This window comes from Geotrypetes seraphini, chromosome 1, assembly GCF_902459505.1.
Source record: "Geotrypetes seraphini chromosome 1, aGeoSer1.1, whole genome shotgun sequence".
Taxonomy (NCBI): Eukaryota; Metazoa; Chordata; class Amphibia; order Gymnophiona; family Dermophiidae; genus Geotrypetes; species Geotrypetes seraphini.
In genome coordinates this window covers 457,271,269-457,292,456 of record NC_047084.1, presented here as the reverse complement: position 1 = coordinate 457,292,456, position 21,188 = coordinate 457,271,269, and the positions used below count along the sequence as shown (strand labels likewise).

The 21,188-nt window shown below is 43.8% G+C and overlaps 1 protein-coding gene across 1 annotated transcript in view; it reads left to right on the top strand.

Moving 5' to 3' along the window:
• The window catches only part of NT5DC2 (5'-nucleotidase domain containing 2), a 137,886-nt gene that overhangs the window by 45,156 nt on the left and 71,542 nt on the right, over positions 1-21,188 (top strand). Inside the window, exon 6 of the mRNA XM_033922266.1 lies at positions 4,103-4,231. Coding sequence (XP_033778157.1) covers positions 4,103-4,231 — 129 coding nt within the window. The remainder of the gene's footprint in view (positions 1-4,102; positions 4,232-21,188) is intronic.

Below are 21,188 nucleotides of genomic sequence, written 5' to 3'. Positions count from 1 at the left end.
CGAGGGCATAGCCGATGTTCCCCTATCTCATCCTCTTCCTCAATCAATCGGAGGTCGTCTACAAATATACCATCAGTGCTAGACTCTGAGTCCTAAAAGTCATCAAGGAAGGTTACTCTCTTCATTTTCTCTCCAAACCTCCAAATCATCCTCTAAGAGGGTCTTTGATCCCTCAGCAGATTTCCCTTCTTCAGGAAATAGAAGCTCTGCTTCAATTAAATGCCATAGAAGTAGTGCCCCTCCTCAGAGAAATCAAGGGTTCTACGCAAGGTGTTTTCTCATTCCAAAGAAAATGGGAGGTCTAATCCCAATTCTCGACCTCTGTCACCTCAACAAGTTTCTAGTCAAAGAAAAGTTTTGAATGTTATCCCTAGGGACTCTGTATCCTCTATTACAGACATGTCAAACTCTGGCCCGCGGGCCAAATCTAGCCCATGGTGTAATAAAATTTGGCCCGCCAGACAATTTCAACTTTGCACTTAAGCTGGCCCACTGGTACAAACGCTGCATCAGCTGTAGGTCCACTGTGCCCGGAAGATTGGATCGAGAAGCAAGCGAAAGAGCCGGAGGCAACGGGAAAGGCAAACCCAGGAGCTGCCGATCGGGGCTGGAGGAGGGCAAGGAGCAGGTTCTCTCCAGGAAATGAGCGATCTCTTGACTTACCTCCCCTGGAGGCGCCGATAGTGGTTGTGGAGCAGCCGCAGCCCATCTCCCCGGGCAGTGGGCTGGGGAAAGAGACGGGGGAGGCGGAGGCACTTGCTGCCAATGAGCCCATAAGAAAGGAAAGCTCCCAACCTTTTGCCCTTGTTGCCATAGAAATTGGCATAAGCTGCCCATCCCCCGTACTCTCTGCACTGCCCATTGGCTCCCCAAAGCGGCGGCAATTTAATAGAGAAAAAAAATTCAGTGCAGCCAATGAGGGACCGCGGGGCTGCCCCGTATCTCCTTTCAATGGCAGCAGCTAGTTTGTGCGAATAAATGCGTCATGTGACACTGTCTCACACCTCCCTCGTTGGAAAATGAAGAGAACTGGGCATGGGTGCTTTACAGGGGGGTATCTCTTGGCTGACATACTGAATAATTATGAATCTAATTTTCCTTGCTATGCATCCTTTCTTAAGAAGTTTTGCCAAACGTAAAAAGACAGCAGGTTTCAATTTACTAGACTCACTCTTTGTGACATTTAAGCTTTGATTTAAAATAAATAAATAAAAATTTGGAGGAAATTATATAGAAAATACATTATAGGGAGAGCTGCACAGAAATATGAATTGATTTGAAATTAGTGCAGAAAAGAGGAAAAGCCTTTTTTATTTGTTTACAGTGGGGTTGGAGAGGTTGTAACCCTATACTTCTACTAAAACTAAAGGGTCCTTTTATTAAGGTGTGCATTTAGCGTGTGCTAAATCAGTTAGTGTACCTTAATAAAAGGACCCCTAAGTATCTTAATAAAAAATTTGACCCACCACTTAGTCTATATTTTAGATTTTGGCCGCTTATGTGATTGAGTTTGACACCCCTGCTCTATTAGATCAAAATGATTGGCTATGCTCTCTAGATCTAAAAGAAGCATGTACTCATATACCGATTCATCCAGCTCACAGAAAATGTCTGCAATTTCAAATTGCCCATCAACACTTTTAATACAAAATTCTGCCCTTCAGCTTGGCATCCTCTCCAAGAGTGTTCACCAAATGCCTTATAGTAGTGGCAGCAGCTTTAAGGAATCACAGATTTCAAGTTTTCCCCTATCTTGACGATTAGCTTATAAAAGCTACCTCCCCTCAGGGGGTTCTCTCAGTAATACAGTTCCTTCAACATTTGGGGTTCGAAGCCAACTTTCCGAAGTCCCAACTTCAGCCCTCTCAAACTCTTCAGTTCATTGGAGCTCTCTTAGACACCATACAGCTCAGAGCATTCCTGCCTCAACAATGACAGGAAAATCTGCTTCAGCTTTGCCATCAAGTCTACCATCTATCGTCCATCTCAGCCAAACAAATGATGAGGCTTTTAAGTCGCATGGCATCCACAGTCCATGTCACCCCCTTTGCCAAACTTCGTCTCGGAACAGCTCAGTGAACTCTAGTGTCCCAATGGTCTCAAATTCTCGATCCTTTCTCTCAGAAGATTATAGTCACGCCATCGCTTTATAAATCTCTGCAGTGATGGATGAATTCTTCAAATCTTTTTAAAGAGTTGTTTCAAATGCCTCCTTAGAAAGTTTTGACCACAGACTCTGTTTTGACCACAGACTCATTCATTTATGCTTGGGGAGCTCATCTGAATGATCTCAGAACACAGGGTCACTGGTCTGCTCAGGAGCAAAACCTCCACATAAACCTCTTGGAGCTCAGAGCGTGCTCTGAAGACTTTTCAACACAGTATATCCAATCACGTTCTCCTTGTTTGCACTGACAATCAAGTTGCGATGTACTACATCAACAAGCAAGGAGGGACGGGCTCTCTGCCTTTTTGTCAGGAGGCTGAGAGGATTTGGAACTTAACAGTCTCTTGAAACACATTCTTAAAAGCTGTCTATGTTGAAGGAGCACAAAATATGCTTGCTGACAAACTCAGCAGATTTCTTCGGCCACACGAGTGGACACTTCACTCCATAGTCGAACATCAGATTTTTTTTTTCTCAGTGGGGAACTCCTCAAATAGATCTATTTGCATCCCCCAACAATCACAAGTTGCCTCAATTCTGTTCCAGGCAGTACTCTCCTCATCGTCTGGATGAACTTTCAGTTTTGTCCACTTCTTTCCTATTTCTTCCAGATGTTCCTATGCAGACAACAACTCTTTATCCCATCTGAACAAAGTTATTTTTTTTTAAAGTCTAGAACTTTGCTTTGAAAGAAACCTGTTTTAATATTAAACTAAACCATGTAGTCTAGAATCCAACTCTGCCTTCCTAGGTTCTTTGTATTCTGTTCCAGGCTGCACCCACACAACAGGTTGTTAGTTCCTTGTTGGCCTCACCTGTTGTGTCCCTTTTTTCCATTGTTTGTTTTTTGTGAGCCCGGTAACTAAGGATTCCCATTTGTGGTGAATGTCCTGTTTGTCCTTGTAGAAAGCAATGTTGCTCACCTTTAGCAGGTGTTCTCCGAGGACAGCAGGACACACATTGCTACATACCCTCCCTTCTCCTCTAGGTGTGTGTGTATTTATTTATTTAGATTTATATCCCATCCTCCCATGATGGGTTACAAGGTATCATACATAGTTTCAATAGACAAAAAGTAAGCAACATAGGGACATACATATTTAAAATAGGGAACCTATTCAACCAATAGGATCATACCAAGTGTCAATAAATAGAAGGCAACCAATCTACAACACAGTGTTGTGTTCTCTAAGCTTTTTTTACTATACTGCTGGTCCCATGCCTTCAGGTCAAGTGGGAAGGCATCCATGCATGTGCAATACAGCATTGCCAAAAGCTTTAAATATTGTCTGTGCTGGGCTCTGCCAGCTGATATTGCCTATATGTGCCAATATATATTTTGCTATACTCGGAGAACACCTGCTACAGGTGAGTAACTTCTCTTTCTTTGCATTAACTAATCTATAACACATTCTGTTGTGAAGTTGTAGGTTCACCTTGTTTTATGCTTGCTTCAATTTGTGTCTGACATTACATGTTATGGTACCAAAACTTGGTAACAGTAATGCTGCTGTGAAACAATCTGGATCCTAAATAAACCTGAAAAATGGGAGAAGGAATAAACTCAAGCGAAGAAAATCTCCCAAGCCCCAAGGCGGAAATTGAGATGAGAGGGAGAGCCCGGGGATGTTTCACAGTTGACACCTTTCTGGGTGCAAACCAGTGACAGCCGTTACCTCTGGGGGACTGGAGGAAGGCTGTGTGACTGAGGGCTCTCTCAAATATTTAATGTATTTGAAAATTTCACTTTAACACCGATTTTACTTCGAGTGGCATTTACTTCCTCCTCTCTACAGGTGGTCTCTCCCTCTCATCTCAGTTTCCGCCTTGGGGCTTGGGAGATTTTCTTCGCTTGTGAAACAATCTGGAACATTAATGAGGCATGCAAGAATGATGGTCTCCACTGATGCCAGGCCATTTCTATGTCTTCTGCAGGGTCCAGCAGTGAAGCAGTTCATGGATATTTTCTCCCTCCCTGAGATGACTCTTTTGGCTGTTGCCAATGACTTTTTTGTCACCAATGACATTGAGTATGATCCTATCCACCTGTATAAGGATGTTTCGGTGAGTTTGATCCCTATGGCTTTTTCTGTGCCTCAGTTCTGTGTCTGTCAATGGAGTGAACAGACTATTATAGAAATGGTCTTCAGCTTTTTCATGTAAAGAGCCACAGTGTGACTATGAGAAAGCATTGAGGGCCACCAAAAGATTTCGAGCTTACATATAATATTAATTTTGTAAACTGGCTTGAGCTGTTGTTCATACTGGGAATTAAACATTAATAACTCCAGTTCAATAGGAATGGTATGCTGAACCTTGGGGTATTCTGTCCATTCACATGAACATACTACAGAAAGATGTCAATCATAGCTTTTGAAACCTTCTCCTTCTCCTAGGAGTCTGCTGCCCCCTTCAGTTTCTCTTTGTGCAGGTGAGCATGAAAGGTGTCTTCTGATCTGCTCGGTTTCTTTCTTTCTTTTCTTTTTTTAATTTAGTGATAGTTTTGCTTTTTTTTTTTTTTTTTCTCTAGTCATGGTCTTTTTCATGAAATCAGTGATCCCCTTTGATAAGGGTCTACTCTACCTGCGTGGAGAGGAACAGATTTTAAAGCTGCAGCTGCAGGTGTATCTGGTGGGGACCTGTGTCAGCCAACCTGATGAAGATTATTGTAGCTCAGGGTCCTTTCCCTTGGTGTTTGCTTGCCCTTTTGACTTCATCAGGGGCTGGAGTGCAAGCTCTTTAGGTGCTAATAGTGTTCCTTCAGGGCACTCATGGTGCTGGCTGCATTTTGTCTCTCCTACTTTTTTGTGAGAGGTCTGGGGGAGGTTGAGGGTTGGTCTGTGGAGGTCTGACCGGCAGCCTGAAGATCCCAGTGAAGTGGCTGAAAGCAGAGGACCTCTCCTAGAACAGCTATACCTGAAAGGAGCTGAAGCAGGCAGCAGCAGCAGCACCATTTCTCCAACACATGGTCTGTGACAACCTGTGGGAAAAATCAGGGGGGTGTCGTCAAAAGCTGTTTTTAACTGTTTCTACCGCTAGTGCCTTGGTCCCCCTCCCCTAAAATCTTGGGGGGGTTAGGTTTTTGGTTAGCCCTGAAGTGATTTTAAGTTCTTTTTTAGCCCTAAAATTCACCAGTGGTAGCCATCTTAGATTTCCCCAATATTTATAATTTTTCTTCTTTTTTTTTTTTTAAATTCTTTATTTATTAATTGTTATGAACAAATAACAAATTTACAAATAAAAATAAACAAGTACAGGAATTAAAAATAAAAATAGATAATAAATTTTAAGTCCACATTATTAGGGCTGGCTGTTCCTGATTCATCCTTTAAACAAGCAATAATTAAACATAATCAGTATGATCAACTTAAATACACTCTAGAGTCAAGCAAAATAATAATAATTCCATTTATCATTCCATTTCAACCTCTAAATTAGTAACAGGTAAAATGTCCAACTTAGGTTTATCTATAAGAAAATTTTCTAAATGAGTTGGATCTAAAAAAATATATTTGGTATCTTTATATACCACCAAACATTTACAGGGAAATTTAAGAAAAAATGAAGCACCTACACTCAAGGTTTTATCCTTAAGTTGTAGGAATTGCTTCCTCCTGTATTGGGTCTGCTTAGAGACATCTGGAAAAACATTTATCTGTTGACCACAGAACATTGCAGTTTTTTTTTTTTAAACGTACAATTTAAGAATTTCTTGTTTTTCCACCTCAGTTTTAAATGTGACTAATAATGTTGCTCTTTTGGCTATATAGTCTTTAGATGACTCCAAAAATTGGGAAATATTCAGACTGTCAGGAGACACTAATTGATCTTTCCCCCCTTCTTCTGAAACCTTTATTATGCTACTGGATAAATAGTAAAGATTATCTGGACAAAACTTTTCTAAACCAGTATAGGATAGTACATCTTTTAAATACATTTTAAGTAATTCTAAGGGAGAAAGAAAATGAGATAAAGGAAAATTCAAAAATCTGAGGTTCCTAGATCTCAAAGCATTCTCCATTTTCTCCAACTGTAAATGTAATAAAGTATTATCTTTTACTTGAGATATCATACAAGATTGCAATACAGGCACAGTTGATTCAATTTTTTCTAATTTTTTCCCCATATTTACCAATTGATTATCATGTTTAGCCACTTTATGTGTTATTTCTGAAGAAAATTTACATAATTGCACTACTGTGCTCTGTAGTGAACTTTCAATTCTATTAACAACCGTCCAGACATCTTGCAAAGTAATTGGTTTATTGCCCACCTCAGGACCGGTAGGCATTGAAACCGGAGAAATCATAAAGGACTGTTCCGCTAAAGAATCATTTTTAGAGTCCAACTCTAAAGGTAATGAGGAGGCTAAGTCCAGTCCAGACTGGGAAATGGAGTCAGCCTTCTCCGATAATGCAATTAAAAGTTGAGGTGGAGGCGTGGGTTCGCCAGATGAGATAGAGGCAGATTGGCAAGAAACATCAGTCTTACCTTCAGATATCGCTTGTAAAGCTAAAAGATGATGATCTATAGGTCCATAGATATTAGAAGGTGATGAAGAAACAATCTTGGCTTTTCGTTTCCCCATTGTTCTTGCCAATTACTCCTTGCTCCTCCTGGCTCCGAAGGGGCTCCAAAGGGGCGTGTCCGGTACTGGTACTGATTTAGATGTTGACCTTGGCCTCGACCATTTCCTCTCCGCCATCTTCCACAGCGGGGCTGGCATGGTTTGGGGCCTAAAAAATCATCATCAGAAGTGGAGCTCAAATTTGATAACTCAGAAGATTGATCAAAAGTAACTTTCTTTTCAGTGGAAGGATTACCAGAACCATTAGATTTTAACCACGGATACACTTTCTGCTGTATATAGTCCTGTTCATCTCGTTTAAATTTCTTAAATTTGCCCTTCTGTATACCCGCTCTAAATCCATCCACTTTATGTTTCAACTCGTTTTGGTGTTGTTTAAAGTCTATTTCAGTCGTATTTTCTTTTAAAGCTTTCAATTTTTCTTCAATCTCACCCTTAATGGTGGTCATAGCCTTACGTGTTCTGTCAATAATCAGGACCATTAGGTCCAATGAGCATTTGTTTAAGATAGAAATCCACTTCAAATTAAATTCAGCATCCTCACTAAACATACGTGGCTCTTTATATACTCTTAGCCCTCTAGGGCACGCGTCTGCGGGCCGTGTTCCGCGGCTCACCCGGTCTTTATCCCAAGGAGAGAGGACCTCTCCTCGATCGGCAGCTGTCTGTGGTGGGCTGCAGGGGTGCCTGACTGGAGAGTGGAATCTCCAGCAGGAGTCAGTCAGCCCTCTAGATCCGCGGCTCACCCGGTCTTTATCCCGAGGAGAGAGGACCTCTCCTCGATCGGCAGCTGTCTGTGGTGGGCTGCAGGGGTGCCTGACTGGAGAGTGGAATCTCCAGCAGGAGTCAGTCAGCCCTCTAGATCCGCAGCTCACCCGATCTTTATCCCGAGGAGAGAGGACCTCTCCTCGATCGGCAGCTGTCTGTGGTGGGCTGCAGGGGTGCCTGACTGGAGAGTGGAATCTCCAGCAGGAGTCAGTCAGCCCTCTAGATCCGCGGCTCACCCGGTCTTTATCCCGAGGAGAGAGGACCTCTCCTCGATCGGCTGCTGTCTGTGGTGGGCTGCAGGGGTGCCTGACTGGAGAGTGGAATCTCCAGCAGGAGTCAGTCAGCCCTCCAGATCCGCGGCTCACCCGGTCTTTATCCCGAGGAGAGAGGACCTCTCCTCGATTGGCAGCTGTCTGTGGTGGCTGACTGGAGAGTGGAATCTCCAGCAGGAGTCAGTCAGCCCACTAGATCCGCGGCTCACCCGGTCTTTATCCCGAGGAGAGAGGACCTCTCCTTGAACGGCAGCTGTCTGTGGTGGGCTGCAGGGGTGCCTGACTGGAGAGTGGAATCTCTAGCAGGAGTCAGTCAGCCCTCTAGATCCGCGGCTCACCCGGTCTTTATCCCGAGGAGAGAGGACCTCTCTTCGATCGGCAGCTGTCTGTGGTGGGCTGCAGGGGTGCCTGACTGGAGAGTGGAATCTCCAGCAGGAGTCAGTCAGCCCTCTAGATCCGCGGCTCACCCGGTCTTTATCCCGAGGAGAGAGGACCTCTCCTCGATCGGCAGCTGTCTGTGGTGGGCTGCAGGGGTGCCTGACTGGAGAGTGGAATCTCCAGCAGGAGTCAGTCAGCCCTCTAGATCCGCAGCTCACCCGATCTTTATCCCGAGGAGAGAGGACCTCTCCTCGATCGGCAGCTGTCTGTGGTGGGCTGCAGGGGTGCCTGACTGGAGAGTGGAATCTCCAGCAGGAGTCAGTCAGCCCTCTAGATCCGCGGCTCACCCGGTCTTTATCCCGAGGAGAGAGGACCTCTCCTCGATCGGCTGCTGTCTGTGGTGGGCTGCAGGGGTGCCTGACTGGAGAGTGGAATCTCCAGCAGGAGTCAGTCAGCCCTCTAGATCCGCGGCTCACCCGGTCTTTATCCCGAGGAGAGAGGACCTCTCCTCGATCGGCAGCTCTCTGTGGTGGGCTGCAGGGGTGCCTGACTGGAGAGTGGAATCTCCAGCAGGAGTCAGTCAGCCCTCATTTTATATTTTTTCTAAGTTCTCAAACTTCTCCAAAACATCTTGTTTTGCTTCCAAAGTGCCAGGGATGGAATCCTCTGATTCTATCCCTATATCATGCCTTGTGTGCGAAGGATGGGTGACGAAAGAGCACTTTTGTGCCATGTGCTGCATTGAGCGAAGCTGGGAGGCAGGAACTTCATGTTTAACTCCCACATGGCCTCTGTGGCACATGGCTTTTGAGCCTGTTTAGGGGAGCAAAAATTTCCCTGGGAATCCCGGAACAACGGCACGGCGTGCCATACTGGCGCAGAGGCTCCGTAGCCAAAGAAAAGGTGTCTCCTCTCTTCCAACGGGTCCTCTCTTCCAACGGGGAAGGAGAGCCATCTTCTAAGGCCTTTACCCCAAAGTTCATTAATCTACTCTGGCAGGTGTATGCGCAAGGCCAAAATACACAATTTAGGTCCACTGAAGAGAGTGACCCTTGGTATATGTCTCTTAAGATTCCTCAGAGTGATGCTTCTGTGGGAGCAGAGCGCCTCCCTGACTCTAATTGTCAGTCAGACAGGGATTCAGGGGTCAAAAGTTCAGTCTTCATCCCCTTATTGTCTCAAAGCGAGGCCTCCCTGATAAGAGATTTGGCCTCCTATGTTGAGGATAAGGATAGAGTTCCAACCATGGACCCGGGGGAGGATCCCTGCATACGACGGCTGTTCAAGTCTTTGGCCCTGCCAGACATTATTACTGGGCCCTGCCTGACATTATTACTGAGTCTCTTCATGAGCTCAAGATTGATCCGCCTCATCCTCAGTCATCCCAGTGTTCTCTTTTGAGTGGGGTCTGATCTCAGCCCATGTCCTTTCTGTAGCGCACAGACATAAAACTGCTGGTTACAGAGCCCTGAGAGGTCCCGGAAGGCTCCCTTAAAGGGGTGATAGCCTTGTCTAGGCAATGGCCTCTGGATCAAGAGTTCCAGCAAATATTTTCTGTATCAAAGGTAGACTCCCTGGTGGCACAGGTGACTAAATGCACATCCTTATCCAGTAAGGGAGGAGTTGTGCTGAAGGATACACAGGACCAAAGAGTGGATATAGTCCTCAGGAGGCAGCTTGAGGCCCTTGTCCTAGGAGTTAAAGTGGTGTCAGCTGCTGCTTTCGTAGCACATGCCTGCCATTCACAGCTGTGCACCCTAGACTTGACAGCAGCTGAGCCATTACCTCAGCTCGTGCTGGCAGGAGTGGTCTATGTGGCTGATGTACTTTATGATATAATTAGAGTCATGGCGAGAGTCTCCGCATACTCCATCTCTTCCTGACATGTGCTGTGGATCAAACAGTGGGCGGGCAATTCAACCTCCTACACTACGCTTAGCAGGCTCCCCTTCAAGGGATAAATGCTTTTTGGCAAAGGCCTGGATGTGCAAGATCATTGTCCCAAGTCCTTACCAGACAGCAGACCTTGAGTGGCTAGAAGCCAGAACCAGAGTTCCTTTTAGAGATCCTGACGTTTTCGCCAGTACGCCTTATGAGGCTCATCTCAGAGAACCTATCAAGGTTCCAGACATAGATATTCCGGAAGCTGGAAATTCCAAAATACAGGTTCCTGGGCCAGAAATGCAGCTAAGAAGCAGCAGTGATGCCAGGCATCCAGCTGCCCTTCAGAAAAATGGAGGTCGTCTCTTAGACTTTCTGGAGGCCTGCAAAAGCATAACGACAGATCTTTGGGTCTTAAATATTGTCAGAGAAGGTTACAAGAAAGTCTGCATATCCCTCTGTCTGATTGCTTCGTGGATTCTCTGGCAAGCCAACCAGATTGGGTGGTCCAAGTCCAGGCATTGTTAAACAGATTGCTGGACTTTCAAGCCATAGAACCAGTTCTGGAAGAAAGCTCCGGCAGACATTCGTCTCTCATCTTGAAAGATATTGTGCAAGTTATACCTCTGGGAGAGATATGTAGATTTGCAACATTGTCTTCCCTACACACACTCACTAAATTCTATGGGGTAGTTGTGGCAATGCAAGAGGATTCCGCCTTTGGATCATCAGTACTAAAAGCAGACTTATCTCTCCCACCTGAGACTTTGGGGACTGCTTAGGCACATCCCTTAGGTTCAGCATACCATTCCTATTGCACTGGAAAAAGAGATTATGTTCTTACCTTGATAATATCTTTTCCAGTAGATAGGAATGGTATGCTGAACCCCCAGCCTGATCATTTCTGATGCGTCTGTTTCTCCATAGTTAAGACTTCTCTGCCAGTTTGACTATAGGTTCAGAATCAGTTTGTAAATAGAATCTGAAGAGATAATTGAGCTCCCCTAATATTCAAGCTGTTGCTTTTATTTCATATGTTTTACTGTTCAATGGTAATGTTCGTTCATTTATACATTACAGTTTCATTATTGACTGTTATAACATTATATGAGTAGATCAGAACCTTGGTTTTGGGGAGTTTCCCTTGTCCCTCCTCCATGTCTTTTGCATGCTTTGGAACAAACTGAAGGGGGAAGCAGACTCCTAGGAGGAGGAGGTTTCAAAAGCTGCGATTGACATCTTTCTGTGGTATGCTCACTAGAATAGACAGAGTAAGGTTCAGCATACCAGTCCTATCTACTGGAAAATAAATTATCAAGATAAGAACCTAATCTCTTTTTCTACAATATTTCAAGGATATATTTTAAAAACTTACTTTACTCGTATTTTGGATTGTCAATTGTGGCAAATTCCATAAATGAGATGACTGAGTAACACTTAAGAAATTGTTTGTAGCTATTATATCAAGTAGGCAAGATTGAAATTAATGTATTTATTGGATTTGAAAAGCATGCCAGCCAACTTTTTGAAGGCCACTGTGGAAGATTTGAGGGCTGCATGTTGGAAACTACAGTTTGACCAGATTAGGTTCTATCCCCATTGTATTTGTGGGCTTGCAGTTCCAGCTTGTAGATGTACCTAGGTATTGATTGATCTTAGATTAGCTCAGCTTGTATTAGGGAAACTGAAGTCATTAGTGACAATTCCTTGTATCTGATTTAAGTCACTCCTGATTAAATTTAGATTTAGCTTGCACCTTTTCAGTAATAGCTCAAGGCAAGTCAGATATAAGTATGCTGTGTATTCTGTTTCCTTACAATTTGGTAGTAATACAGAGCTAAGTGATTGCCTAAGGTCACAAGGAGTGTCAGTGGGATTTTAACCCTGGCTTCCTTGGTTCTCAGCCTGCTGCTACTCCATTTTGTTTTGAAGAGGTGTGGATTACATTACATTACATTACATTAGTGATTTTTATTCCGCTTGTACCTATTATATATATGGAATAGGAAGCTGATTTTATTTTTTTCGCCTTAGCCAGAATGAAAATATCAGTAAGCTTAGTTTTGCTGTGTGTTCTTATCACTTGACATACTAATATTGGACTGCAGGTAGTGTTTCTACTGGATCCTGTGCAGTTCTGACTGATAAAGATTTGGATTGGATGCCAAGTAGATAGACGGGAACTGGAGGTCTTCCACCCAGGTTGTCTGGGTGACAAAGCAGTTTTAAGTTTCTTTGTAGTGTAAAAGAAAGCCCAGATCTTTGTCCTATCTAGTAGATGTCAAAATATTTCATCATTTTAATTTCAAAGGTCTTAGGATGATGGTTCACTCAGTGTTGCTTAATAGTGTTCATTCTCCAAGGACAAGCAGGCAGAAGTATATGGTTTGATGGTTCTGTGTGTAGTTTACTTGCCACCTGGTGTTGCAAGTACCCATAGCTTTCCTTTTTTAGAATTTTTATTAGGTTTATCGGTGAGTAGACAATTTGTTTGATTGGGGATTTTAATGTCCCTCTAGCACCAGAGGATTTAAAAGAGGAGAATATGAATTGTTAATTGTTTTATATTCTAGCAGGACTATCCTTATTGCAGATAGTATTAGATAGTACACAAGGCAGGAAATGTTTTAGACTTGGTGTTTTTATCGCAGAGTCTATATGAGAGGTTGGATGGTATGGCTTTGGTGCTTGAAGTGCCATGGTCTGTTCATAATTTGTTAATATTTCAGTTTTGCTGGGTTTTAAAGTTGTCAAATGAAGTGAAGACAAGATTAAGACCTAAATTTGAGGTGCAGGATTTAGTGGAGGTGTGGAAACCAAATCTGAAGATAGATGAAAAAAGGATATTAGATGGAGACTTTATGGTGTACCTCTTTGACGTCCGCTCCGGACACAGTGGCTTCAGGGAAAATGATCATGATACGCCATGATTTTGTTCCTTGTCCATGGAGGTCTGAAGGGATACCATGTTTCCCCGAAAATAAGCCCTAGCATGATTTTCGGGGTAGGTGTTAATATAAGCCCAACCCACAAAAATAAGCCCTAGTCGCTAGCAGCAGCAGGGCTTCCCCCTCCCCCCCATCGATCCATCTCTCCCTCCCAACCAAACCGAAGGAAAGAAGGGACAAGGGATATATGATTCAGACGTTCAAATACTTCAAAGGTATTAATGTAGAACAAAAGGAAAATGGTAAAACCAGAGGGCATAATTTGAGGTTGAGGAGTGGTAGATTCAAGAGTAATGTTAGGAAATTCTCCTTTACAGAAAGGGTGGTTGATGCGTGGAATGTGCTCCCGAGGGAGGTGGTGGAGAAGAAAATGGTGACAGAGTTCAAACAAGCGTGGGATGAACACAGAGGATCTCTAATCAGAAAATAATGGGTATACATTGAAGGAACTAAGGCTAGTACTAGGTAGGCTTGCACGGCCTGTGTACCGTATATGGACATTCAGTTGAGAATGGACTGGGGAGAGTTTTGATGGCTGGGATGGTTAAGATGGGCTGGAGTGAGCTTTGATGGAGACTCCAGTAGATGGAACCTAAGCACACTACTGGGCAGGGCTCTAGGTTTCTGGCCCAGAAATATCTAAGAAAAAGGACCATTTAAACTAATTTATGAAGAATGTATGGGTGGGCAGACTGGATGGACCACTCGCGTCTTTATCTGCCGTCATTTACTATGTTACAATGTTTAAGTTATGTAGGACTTGCCTTTATAATTGTTATGTTTGCATAGTCAAATTTTTATGTATGTTTATGTGAACCGCATAGGCTATATGTGGTATATAAACTTTTAAAATAAATAAATATTCTCACATAAGGGTGACAACTGCCATTGAGCCTGGCATGGATATGTACTGTCACTTTAAAGCTTGAGCACTGTCCATACCATGCGTACACATGTGCCATCCTGCCCAACGTCGGCTCGTGGGACCTTCAGTTTTCTGCGGAGCAAAGAAGCTGTGTTTTTCAAACACTCCTGTGTATGGTAAATTTTTTTTCGCTTTAGGTGCCTTCCTGTGCTGTTTTTCTTCATACTGTTTTATTATATTTGATATAATTTTCTTTGTTTCTGTGTTTTTCTTTTTTCAGGCCTTCAGGTAATTTTTCATCTCCGACGCGACTGGGTGCATCGACTCTTTTTCGGATTCTGTTCTACTTGACCTCTCCTACGATTTGAATCCTTTGATTTAGCATCGGTGGTCTTCCCATCGATGTCCCCAACACCTAGTAGATTTAAGAAGTGTTCTCGATGTATAACAGGACCATTTCAGGTTCAGACCCTCACAACTGGTGTGTGCAGTATATTGGTCTTGAGTATCGGGATCTTTCTTGTAACTTTTGCGGTCGCATGCAAAAAAGGTCTCTAAAGGCTTGTCAAATCCAAATTGAGAAGTTTTCTGGGTATACCTCTACCATGTCTACAGATTCAATATCAGCCCAGGTACCTCCTCCATAAATGTCGAAGCCAGCGTCCATTGAACCCCTGGTTCTTTCCACAGGGGGCTCTGGCTCTTCTTCTATACTTTGGACCTTGGAGGATCTCTGGAAAAAAAATCTAAGAAGCATTGGCACTCACCTTCTAGACCGATTTCCACCGCTTTACCATCTTCCTCTTCTCAGAAGCGTCGGCATTTAGAGTGCTCTCCTTCGCTCCAGATGCTTTCTCAGATTGGGCATCCTCCTGCATCTAAGTCCCTAATGCCTTGACTTCAATCTGAGCCGACAGTATCTTTTGACTACAATGCTATCAGCACTTTTCCTGCAGGACCAAATTAAAGACCTATTGCAGCAGGAATTGACATCCTTGCTACAAGTCCCGGATACTTCCTCCCTTGACACAGCATGCTTCAGCTTCAGCCCAACCAGACGTACTTCAACGAGATGCTACTTTGCAGCCTTAACATCCTTGATATCATTCTTCATCACAATGTCGATCTTATCCAAGTGTTGAGCTTCTCATTGTCATTCATCTCCTGCCTCTTCGTCCAGGCATACTTCCCAAGCCTCCTCTTGATGTTCGACATCTCCATCGAAGCACTCTCGACACACATCTCCTTCACTGTCTCAACACTCTTCACAACACTCCCTTTGATGTTTCACATCTTGTTCTACTAGACAACTTCACATCAAGAACATTGACTCAGATCTCTCTCATCATACATCTGGCATCAACATTTCTGCTGAGGAGTCTTATGGAGTCCTGTTGGATCCTTCATCTCCTCCTCCTAGGAAAAGATTCCCATCTGAAAGTCTCTCTTTTACGGAGTTCATCAGGCAAATCGGTCTAGCTCTTCCCATTCATATGAAATCTGAGCAGGAGCCTCAAGCGGAGCTCATAGAAATGTTAGTCCTTGTGCCATTTGACATAGTCTGTATAAAGCTCCTAGAAAATAAGACACACTATAGAGACTTCAAACTACACATGCCTTCGACAAAACACAACTGTAGCACCAGTTTTTAGTGGTAGAAACAGCCTTGAAATGTTCTCATAGTTCATGTTCTTATGCCAGTATTCCTCCTGGGAAAGAAGGCAGGACCTTGTACAGATTGGCAGACGAGTATTTCAATCATCCATGTTCACTAACTGTATACTGAATTATAATTTCTATATGGCTTAAATCTTTAATTCAGCAACTGCCAAACTTCCAGTTATATCTCCCTTCTGACCATCAGGAAGCTTTCCAGTGCCTCACCAAAGATTTTTTTGAAACTAGAAAATGCATGGTGAGGTCTGCTTTCAATGCTTTTGACATATTATCTAGAACAGTGGTCTCAAACTCAAACCCTTTGCAGGGCCACATTTTGGATTTGTAGGTACTTGGGGTAGTTAATGTCTTATTAAATAAGTCAAAAAACTCTATGAAAACTGCCAAAATTATAATATAACAAAACAAAAACCAAAAACAAAACAGCTCTTTTGTTTTATTAAAGAAATGATAATTTTGAATGAGGTAAAACTCCTTATAATTTACAAATCTTCCTTTTGGCTAAGTCTTAATAATAATATTGTAATTTTTTAGCTAAAGAGACATATGATCAAGAAATTGTTTTATTTTACTTTTGTGATTATGATAAACATACCAAGGGCCTCAAAATAGTACCTGGCGGGCTGCAAGTGGCCCCCAGACCGTGTGTTTGAGACCACTGATCTAGAACATCAACAGTTTATATTGCTATGCACAGGCAGGCATGGCCCTGTGTGTCTGACTTAGAGCCCAATGTCCAAGACCATCTGTCAAACATAACTTATACAGGGTCAACCTTTTCAGAAACCAAATAGAGGAAGCTACTGAAAAGATAAAGAAGCACACTGATTGTATGACAACATTGTCCAAAGAACAATCTGCTCAACCTACACAGCAGTCATGAAAATACACTGCTTATTGATAATAACCTTATTATTCATCCAGGTGTTTTTCTTCTCAGCTGCCTCTTCATTCCAGTCTTCTCTTGTCAACAGAGACAATGAAAACAGCAAATGTCTCTTCCTTCAAATCTCAGCAGTCTTTTTAACTTTCTCATAGAGAGCATAGCCAATGTCTCTCTCTTCCAACAACAGATTGGGGGGCTTCAAACCCACCATTTTTATCCATGCTGGACCCATATAACAGACAAATTGATCCTTCAGATAGTCTCTCAAGGATATGCCCTTAACGTTGTGAAGAAGCCTCCAACCCACCCTCCAAAAGAGTCTGCTTTCAACTTGCTCCAGAAATCTCTGCTTCACCAAGAGCTGTCAGCCCTTCTTCACCTCGGTGCAATACAACTATTTCCACCAAAGGAGAGGGGCAGAGAATTCTACTCTAAATACTTTCTGATTCCGAAAAAGAACCTAGATCTCTGCTCTCAATAAATATTTAGTGAAGGAGAGATTATGTATGGTTTCTCTGGGGACTCTGTTACCCCTACTGGAAAAGAACAATAGACTTTGATTTCTAGATTTAAAAGAAGCCTACATTCATATTCCAATTTTACCAGCCCACAGAAAATAACTATGATTTCGAGTAGGATCTTGACAGTTCAAGTACAGAGTCCTGCTGTTTGGTCTTGCCTCTGCTCTGAGAGTCTTCACCAAGTGTCTAATCGTAGTGACTGCAACTTTGTACAACTATGATTTTCTGGTTAGTCAAATCTTCCTCACTGTCTCTGGCTCACCTGGCCACCACTTCTACGATTCGTCTCTTGGAACTCACGGGATTTGTAGTCAACTGCCCGAAATCACAACTCTCCCCGGCTCAGAAGCTAGAATTCATAGGAGCCTTCTTAGACACCACCCAAACTCGAGCTTTCCTATCTCAACAGAGGCTCTACAATTTGCTGTACCTCTGCCAGACAGTCTCATCACAAACATATCTCAAGGCAAGACAAATATTACACCTACTAGATCACATGGCATCCACTGTACAGTGGATTCAGGCTACAGACTCTCTGCATGCCTTTGAGTCACCCCAGAACTTCAGCAATTGCTTCACTGGTGGCTCAACCCATCCAGTCTCTCCAGAGGTCTACTATTCCAACCTCCTCCCCACCAAAAAGTTCTCACAACAGATGCTTCACTTCTTGGTTGAGAGTGCTGATCTAGATGGCCTTGGCACTCAAGGAATCATGTCTTCTCAAGAGAAAACCACTACAAATCAACTGCATTTCACAGAAGCAAATGCAGAGACTACAACTGATACAAAATGCAGCAGTCAGGCTGATTTTCAGGCTGAAGAAGTCCGATCATATAACCCCTTCCTACCGACTCCTGCACTGGCTACCAATGGAGGCACGCACGAAGTTCAAGCTGGGATGTCTATGCTTCAAAGTACTATCAGGTCTAGCCCCTAAATACATAACAGACCTCTTCTCATACCCAACCAACAGACATGAGAGAAGATTACACCTGAAATTCGTCTCCCCACCAGCCAGAGGATGCAAATATAAGAGATACCATCAACAACTTCTATCCTATCAAGCAGCCTTATGGGGCAAAGACTTAGATAAACTAATTACACACACAAACAACTATGGAGAATTCAGGAAACACCTGAAAACATACCTGTTCACAAAATACCTAGGCAACGAACAAGGACAATAACCCCCCTCGTAATCACTTCCCAAATCTGTTCTTGTAAACTGTTAACCCCAATCACGAACTTCCAACCCTGTGCAAACCGCAAGGTACTTCACGACCCTACAATACATAACTGTTGTTATTATCATTAATGCTGTTACTATCAGATGTACATTGCAATATTCTTTGCTGTAAACCGCCTAGAAGTCGCAAGATTGTTGGCGGTATATAAGAATAAAGTTATTATTATTATTATTATTATTGGAGTTATGAGTGATCTGCAATGCTCTGTTGGTGCTCGTGGTTCTGCAAGCAATCCTGAAAGGTGAACAATCAAGTAGCGATGTATTACATAAACAAGCAAGGCGGCATAAGTTCTCATTCCTTTGCCAAGAAGTCATCCAAATTTGGACTTGGGCAATCGTTCACATCTTCCTCAAAGCAGTATATTTCTCAGGAAAAGAAAATTGCTTGGCAGATAAATTGAACAGACTTCTCCAACCTCATGAATGGTCACTTCACATGGTGAATTTACGGCAGATTTTCACATTATGAGGGACTCCCAATATAGATCTCTTTGCGTCTCCCACCAACCACAAACTGCTGCTTTACTGCTCGAGATTGTTCAATTCCAACCGTCTATAATCCGATGCCTTTCTCCTCGACTGGCAAGGAGACTCTCTATGCATTTCCTCCAATACCACTAATTGAGAAAACTCTACTCAAATGTCGCCAAGAGCAAGCCTCGATACATGACAAGCCTTGTTTCCTCTCCTCTTACAACTCATTGATTGGGATCCCATCCTGATCCAGTTATTTCCAACTCTACTAACTCAGAACGAAGGTTCTCTCCTTCATTCCAGTCTATGTTCATTGGCACTCACAGCCTGGTGTACTGTATATATATCTTCCGAGGAGTAGATATATCTCCCCTATCGCCTTCAGTCTTGGACATTATTGAAGCATCCATAAAACCATCTATTAGACGCTATTACAAATTTATTACAAATTTATTACAAATTTAAATGGATACTATTTACTATTTGGCGTGATCTCTGCTTCTTAGATCCAGTCACATGTCCTCTACTGTTTCTGCTACACTACCTCCTTCATCTTTCCAATTCTAGACTTAAAACTTCTGTACATGCCCATCTCAGTTCAATCAGTGCTTTTCATACTCAAATAGACCAGTTTCCATGTACCCATTGGTCTCCAGATTCATGAAGGGTCTTATCACACCAACCCTCCACTCAGATCATCACCTGTGGAATGGGATTTGAATGTTGTTCTTTCTATTCTCATGAAGCCACCATTTGAACCCTTCTGTCTTCTTCACTTTAACCCCTCACCTGGAAAGTGACTTTCCTGATCGCTCTTATTCTGCACAGCAAGTTAGCAAATCATAAGCACTGGTATCAAATCCACCTTATACCAGATATATCACAACAAGGTTGTCCTCCGTACTCATCTGAAGTTTTTCTGAAAGTAGTCTCTGAATTTTATCTCAACCAGTCCATTGTTTTACCTGTTTTCTTTCCAAATCCATATGCACATTCTGGGGAATCAACTCTCCATGCTCTGGACTGTAAAAGTACACTTGCCTATTACTTTGATTGAACCAAATCATACAGGATTAGGACTCAACTGTTTATCTCCTTTGACCCTAAAAGACTTGGAGTTCCAGTTACCAAGAGAACTGTTTCATGCTGGCTAGCAGACTATCCTTTGCATATTCTCAGACTTGCTGATGCTAGATGGCTGTTTCAATGCTCATAGAGTAAGAGCTATGGTGACTAGAGAATGACACAGTGACTGTTACCTGTGGCTAGCCGTGGGTAGCAGCTGGATAATCTGCAGGAATGGGGCAAAAGAAAGCTTGGTAGCTGCTGGTACAAGGATAAGGCCATTCACCGCCCTGTGGAGCAGTGAATGGCCTTGTCCCCACAGTAAAGTATCTGCCACGTGTTGCCTCCCTTCCCACCCCTCCTGGTCAGTAGGTTTCCTTGCGATCATGTGGTCCAACAGCCCCCTCCCTCCTGATCGCTGTGGCCCAGGCATCTCTTCCCCTCATCGGGCCATCTCTCTCCCTTCCCATCACCTTTGTGGGCACTTTTCAGAATCGAGATTTTCTGTCCGAGTGGCCCAGACGCCATAGCCTTCTCACAGGTCATGCGCGACTGCCCCGAGGCTTATCCTCAGACACAACTTCCTGTTTCCATCTGAGCGGCTCCCATCAGAGGAGAAGCTTTAGGGCAGTTGTGCGTGACCTGTGAGAAGGCTATGGCATCCGTGCTGCTCAGGGAGTGAACCTCGAGTCTGAAAAGCACCTGTGAAGGTGACTGGAAGGATGGAAAATGGCCCGACAAGGGAAAGAGGAACAGATGCCGAAGGGAAATGGGGAGGAGAGAAAAGGGAACAGACACTGCATGAAACTGGGGAGGGGAGCAGATGCTGCAGGGAAGTGGGGAGAGGAGCAGACGCTGCAGGGAAGTGGGGAGGAGAGGGGAGCAGATGCTGCATGGAAGAGGGGAATATATGCTGAAGGGAAGTAGAGGGGGAGGGGAGAGAGGAGAGAGAACAGGCGCTGTATGGAAGTCTAGCGGAGAGAGAGAGGGGAGCAGTCACTGGAAGGAAGTGGGGAGGAGAGAGAGGAGCAGATGCTGAAGGAAAATGGGGAGGAGAGAGAGGGGAGCAGACGCTGAAGGGAAGTGGAGAGAAAAGGGAACAGACACTGCATGAAACTGGGGAGGGGAGCAGACGCTGCAGGGAAGTGGGGAGGAAAGGGGAGCAGATGCTGCATGGAAGAGGGGAATATATGCTGAAGGGAAGTAGAGGGGGAGGGAAGAGAGGAGAGAGAACAGATGCTGCATGGAAGTGGAGAGGAGAGAGAGGGGGAACAGGCGCTGTATGAAAGTCTAGCGGAGAGAGAGAGGGGAGCAGGTACTGGAAGGAAATGGGGAGGAGAGAGGGGAGCAGATGCTGAAGGAAAATTGGGAGGAGAGAGGGGAGCAGACGCTGAAGGGAAGTGGAGAGAAAGGGGAACAGACGCTGGATGGAAGTGTGGAGGGGAGAGA